The sequence below is a fragment of the Nothoprocta perdicaria genome, unplaced genomic scaffold (genome assembly GCF_003342845.1).
Source record: "Nothoprocta perdicaria isolate Ctin4 unplaced genomic scaffold, notPer1 scaffold_723, whole genome shotgun sequence".
Lineage (NCBI taxonomy): Eukaryota > Metazoa > Chordata > Aves > Tinamiformes > Tinamidae > Nothoprocta > Nothoprocta perdicaria.
In genome coordinates, this window is record NW_020456003.1 from 3,784 (window position 1) to 9,675 (window position 5,892).

The window sequence follows — 5,892 nt, forward strand, 5'->3', positions numbered from 1 at the left end:
TTGGTGTGTGGGTGTCCCCTCCGTGTCCCCGCTGTCCCCCGTCCCCGCTCACCGCCGCTCGCGTACTCCATCACCAGGTACAGGGTCTTCTCCGTCTCGATCACCTCGAACAGCTTCACTGCAGGCGGCCGCGGGGACACCGGGTGACACCGGGGACGGGGTGAAACCGCGGACCGCGCAGTGACCCCGGGGATGGAATGACACCGGGGACTGGGTGACACCGGGGACTGGGTGACACCGGGGATGAGGGTGACACTGGGGATGAGGGTGACACCGGGGACCCCGCGCTGGCCCTGGCGATGGGGGTGACACCGGGGCCAGGGTGACACCGGGGACTGCGTGGTGACAATAGGGACAGGGGTCACACTGGAGCCCCCATGGTGCCCCCAGGGCCACGGGTGACACCGGGGACAGGGTGACACGGGCGCCCGCCGCCGCTCACCGATGTTGGGGTGGTTGAGGACCTTCATGATCCGGACCTCCCGGAAGAGCTGCGGGACAAACAGCGCCGCGTCACCGCCACGGCACTGCGGTGTCACCGKGACAACACCGCGACGGCGCCACAACGGCACCATCGCGTCGCTATGTCACCGCAACGTCACCGCGACAGCACTGCGATGTCATTGCGACACCACCACCGCGCCACCGCCACAGCACCACRTCACCGTGACAACACCGTGACAGCACCCCAAGGTCACCGCCGCGTCACGACGTCACCGCAACATCACCGCGACAGCACCGCCCCGTCACCGCGACATCATCGTGACAACATCTCCGTGTCACCGCGCCGTCACCGCGCCGTCCCCGCCACGTCACCTTCTGCAGGCTGGACGAGTTGAGCTGTGTCTTGTCAATGATCTTCACGGCCACCTGCGGGGACGCGCATGACGGCGGTGTCACCCCCACGGYGTCCCCGTCCCGCGGCGTCACCCCGTGGCGACGTCACCCCGCCGCGGCGTCACCCCTCGCGGCGTCACCCACCTCCTTGCCCGTGAGCACGTGCCGGGCCAGCTTCACCTTGGCGAAGTTGCCCTTGCCGATGGTCTTGAGCAGCCGGTAGTTGCCCACGTGCGGCTGTTCGTCGGCGCCGCCTGTGCGGCCCCGCAGCATGGCGCCCTTGGGGACACCGCCGCCGCCACCGCCGCCTTTGCCCTCGGCCTGCGGGGGGACAGGGGGGTCACCGGACGCCGGGGCCCCTCGGCCTCGCCGGCCCTTTGGGGCCTCCAACTGTCACCCGAAGGAGGTGGCGCCCGGACGGGTGTCGGGAGGCCGGGRCTGTCACCCCAACGGGGTGTTGGGACACCCCTGGTGTCACCCAAACAGGGGTCGGGGACGCCCGTGTTGCCACTCGAAYGGGTGTCACCTAAACGGGTGACACAACACCGGGACTCCGGGGGTGCTGTCACCCAAACAGGCACCCGGCCGCCTGTGTCGTCACCCAAACGGGGGCTCAGACAGCCAGACTGTCCCCAGAAAGACATTCCTGAAGGCCCCCAAATCCCCCAAAAAGGGGGCCTGGATACCTGTATTTCCCCCCAACGCACCCCCTGGATATGGGTGTTTTCACCCCAAAAACTCCCATTCCCCCCCCCAACATTCCCGGATTCTTCCCCAAAGCGGAGGCCAGAGTTCCCGCCCGTCTCCCAAAGCAGCACCTGCCCCAAATCCTGCCGTTTCGCCCCAAAATGGTGCTCGAGGTCCCCAAAAAACCCTGGAGTGGGAAAACCCCAAGCGCCCAAATTCCCGTTTTTTTTTTTTTCCCTCAGCGCCGTGACAGGAAAACTCCGGGAAAAGAGGGAATCCAGGTCAGCAAACGCCCCCGGAAGCGGGATCCGGGTGGCTGAAGCAGCRGAATTCCCAAAATCTCCCCCGAGCGCATGCCGCCTTCCCTTCCCACTCAGGCCCTTCCCACTGGGAAAGGCGGGACAGACGTTTCCCATGGGAAAAAGCCCCGCCCCCAAGTACTTAATTAGAATCCCGTTAATTARCAAAGAGGAAGAGCAGCAGGCGCTTGGCGGGGGGTGGTTCCCAGTGCTCCAGGCTGGGAATTCCAGGAGGCTGTGGCCTGGGAAGCGGCTCCGGAGCATCATTCCAGAGCAGAAGCCACCGCCCACGGGATTCCCTGTCCCGCGATCCCTAAAATCCAGAATCCGGAGCATTTTTTTTTTCCCTTAAAAGCAGCAACGGAAAGGGTGGTGGTTGGGGCCGTGCACGGCTGGAAGCGACTCCGGAAGCGGCTCCGGTTTTCCCGGCGGGAGTGGGGGTCGGAGCGGGCCCTCACTTGAGATTCTCCCGGTTTTCCAGAGGCCGGAGCGGCAGCATCCGGGTGGAATCGGGCGCCGGCTCCGRCGCTTCCTCTTCCCTCCCGGAATGGCGGCTCTGGCCGCCCCTGCCCCCCCTTCTCCGTAGGAAAAAGGGGGAGATTCCAAAGGGATCATCCCGGGTCATGGCGCTCCTGGCGACGCCTGCTCAGATCTGCAGCGGATCCAAAGGGATCTTCCCTCCCCGCGCCAAAAAGCCAGGGGGGAAATCCCTTGGGAAGCAGCGGCGCGTCCCCAAATCCCACAAGATCTGTCGGCCGTTCCCACACGGAGGTGCCGGATGCACCGGGATCCGGATCTGGCCACACGCCAGAGCTCCACAACCGGCAGCGCCGCCGGAAAAGCGGGATGAATTTGCAGGAAGGGCGAAGTCCCAGGAATGGGAATTCCCTCCTGGTTTCCCTGCTGGGATACCGGCACCTCCCCCTTCCGGGGTTTTGGGCTCTGTTTCTCCCAAGGATCCTTCGGAAAWGGGGAGGAAGCGGCTGCGGCAACGGGACAGTGGCGGCCCACGGTGCCACTCCGGAGCCTTTGGAGCGTGGATCCCAACGGAGCGACGTCTCCCGGCATCCTGGGCGCCGTGGGGCCGGTTTTCCCTCAGGAAAAGCCCTGCGGTTTTCCCGCGCTCCGGCATTCCCGTACTCCGGCATTCCCGAGCCCGGAGTGACTCAGGGCTCCTCCTTCCGCATGCGGAGATAAGGGAAAGGGCAAAGGGCTGCGCTCCGGATCTGGAAAACCACGGAGAGCGGCATCGCAAGGGGCCCTTTTCCGACCCATCCGGGATGCTCCGTCCGGAAAAGTCSCTTTTTTGGGAGCAAGGGAGTCGGCCGGGGGTTATTCCCACCRGTGCAGAGGAGATTCATGGGAAAACGGGCTCCGGAGAATGGAAAAGTGCCGATATTCCCAATTTTGCTGGTGTTTCTCAGGAAGCACCAGAGCGGAGGAGGGCCTGGGGGGCTCCTCTTTCCTGTATGGAATAGAGGGAAAACAGATGGGAAAACAGGGAAATCCAGGGAAATCCAACACACCGCTGCGGCTTTTCCAAGTGGATCCGGAGAGGAAGGAGGAGCCAGTTTGGATCCCAGGAAAGGATCCGTCTGCAACGGACAAAAGGAGCAGGAAAAAAAACGGATCCCGGGCGGATTCCAGGCATTTTCCAACATCCTGTTTTACACTCGAAGAAAAATGGGAAAAAAAAAATGGAAAAAGTGGGAAAAAAGATTGAAAAATCCCCGGGCAGAGCCGATTTCTTCCGGACGCTGCATCCAAAGGGAAGCATCGAGGGTGCTGGCCACAATTCCCAGCTGCCGCTTGATCCATGCTCGGATAATCCCTCCTGGATGTCCTTCCCGCATCCTTGCAGCTTTCCCGGTTGTCTCTCCCCCTTCATCCCATGGAAAAAGGGGCCGGAAAACGGAGTGCGAGGCCGGGACAGAGCAGCAAGAGGCTCCGGCTCCCTCGGCGGGGACAGAAACCCGGGAATACCGTTGGTGGGGGGGCGGATTTTCCTGCTTCTGTGACCATCTGGATCCAAGRAAAACGAGCGCAGCCGGAGCTGCCCCCGACTCCAGCCGGAATCTCCACAGAAATCCCAGTAGGAATCCCTATCTTCACAGCAGTTCCCAGTAGCTCCAGGAAACAAGGGAAAATAAGGAGCACCTGAGGCTCTGGAGGTGCCCGGCAGGAACCGCCACGGAGATTATCCAGGAATGCCAGGAACGTTGCCGCTCTGGTTGCAGAAAAGTGGGAATTTTGGGGAGAAGGAGGCGGATAAACCCCCCTTCCGACGGCACCACGGATGTGCCGGCAGGAACGCGGCGCCGCCGGCGCTTCCCAAGGAGCGGAGCCGCCCGGACGCCGCCTCCGGGACTGGCAGGGAAAGGGAAGAGCCCGGAGCGGCCCCTGGCTCCCGAGCGGATCCCATGGAGCCATGGGGATTCCCGCTCTAGAAAGCCGGAAGGGCAGCGGGAAGCCTGGAAGGCACCAGGAGATGGAGCCAAATCGAGGCTCRGTTTTCCCGGGAATGCCGTGGCCTCTGGCAACACTTCCCAGCCCTTCTCCCACCCGGTCCGTAACCTCCCCGGGGCCGTTTCCTGATCCAAAATTCCCGGCCGCGCTTGGGTAGGAAAAGCTGGAAAACCAGAGCCGGGGAGCGGATCCTCGGGACACCCCCCAATTCCAGAGCAGCCGATTACCGGAAAAAGCCACTTCCGGGGCCGAATCGGATCCGGAATTTCTCCCTCGGTGGGAACGGGCCGGAGCGCTCTGCCGCCCCGCTCGGCGTTCCGGGAAGGCGGCAGCGGCTCTCCCGGGAAGCCTCCGTTATTCCCGGCCTTCACGGCRGGTATTCCCAACTCCCGCGCTCCGGCGGCTCCGTTGGCTCCGGCGCAGGAGACTGGAGCCGGGCGCCCTTCCTGGGGGCGGGATTCCGGGCGCTCCCTTGGGGAGGGATTGGGCCCTTCCCGGGACCGGCTCGACCGGTTCTCCCGCCGGCGCCGCCCTCATCCCGCCAGAGCGGAACCTCGGGAATAGCGACGGATCCCAGCACGGGATCCCAGCACGGAGCCGGACCCGCACGGAGCATCCCTGGGGTCCAGTGGACCCCGACACCTGCTCCAGATGCCCCCAAAATGCTTGGGATGAAATCGGGAGTGGCGCTTCCCAACAGATCTGACGCCGGATTGGGACCAGAGGCGAGCGGATCCGACCTAATWCCTCCAGGAAAGCCCTCGGTGCCAGCTGGGATTGGCTTATTCCGTGTGCCCTCCACCCCGGAGTCGACTYCGGAATTACGGTGGCAAAAGGCAAATCCAGCTTCCCACAGGCCAGGAAGCCGGAGCTCGGCTGCGAGGGAGGAAAACGGGATTCCCGCTCCACACAAACGGGGCTAAATCCCACAGATTCCCGCTGCGCCCACCAAGGAAGAGCGAGGATCCGGGAATTCCCGGCACAGCCGCATCCCAGAACAGACCGGCCGGCTCCGGGATAACTGTCCGGAGCGGAGGGGCGCGAAGATCCTGGCGCCGGGAGAAAACGGAGATTTCTCCGCACTTCCCAACCGGGAGAAACCGGAGCYAGAGGCACCCGGGATGCGCCGGGGGCTCTGCTCGGCAGCGGGATCAGCAGCTCCACGCGGCTCTTCCCGCCTTATCCCAGGTGGAAAAAAGAYGGATATGGGAAAAGCACGGAGGGAAAGCTGGGAAAGGCGGAGAGGGGGCTTTTCCAGGGAACRGCAGCGCTTCCTTGTTTTCCCGCCTGGAGACGACGGAGCGGCTCCTTCTGATGGATCTGGCCTTAAACGTCACCAAATTTTGGGATCGGGAGGACTTTTTTTTTTGGTTAAATTCATTAAAAAAAGGTCAGAAAACGAGAAATGAGTTGGGGGGGAAGGTCCTGCTTCCGAAGGCTCCGGAATGGGGGAAGGAGGCTCCGGAGAAGTCAGCTCTCTGGAGCTGGCAGATGCTCCGAGCACTAACGAAGCCGGGAATAATCAGCCGTCGCTCTTATATAATCCAGGAAGAGAATCCCACTCGGAACAGCGGTTTTCCAAGACGGCTGTTTTGGGGGGGCC

The 5,892-nt window shown here is 63.2% G+C and overlaps 1 protein-coding gene across 1 annotated transcript in view; it reads right to left on the reverse strand.

Annotated features, from left to right (window-relative positions):
• Positions 1–5,892, reverse strand: part of LOC112957506 (serine/threonine-protein kinase MARK2-like) — a gene marked incomplete at its 3' end in the record, with an annotated part of 10,710 nt that overhangs the window by 3,707 nt on the left and 1,111 nt on the right. The window contains 4 exon segments of the mRNA XM_026051156.1: positions 48–118; positions 443–491; positions 817–870; positions 982–1,158. Of these exon segments, the coding sequence (XP_025906941.1) occupies positions 48–118; positions 443–491; positions 817–870; positions 982–1,158 (351 nt within the window).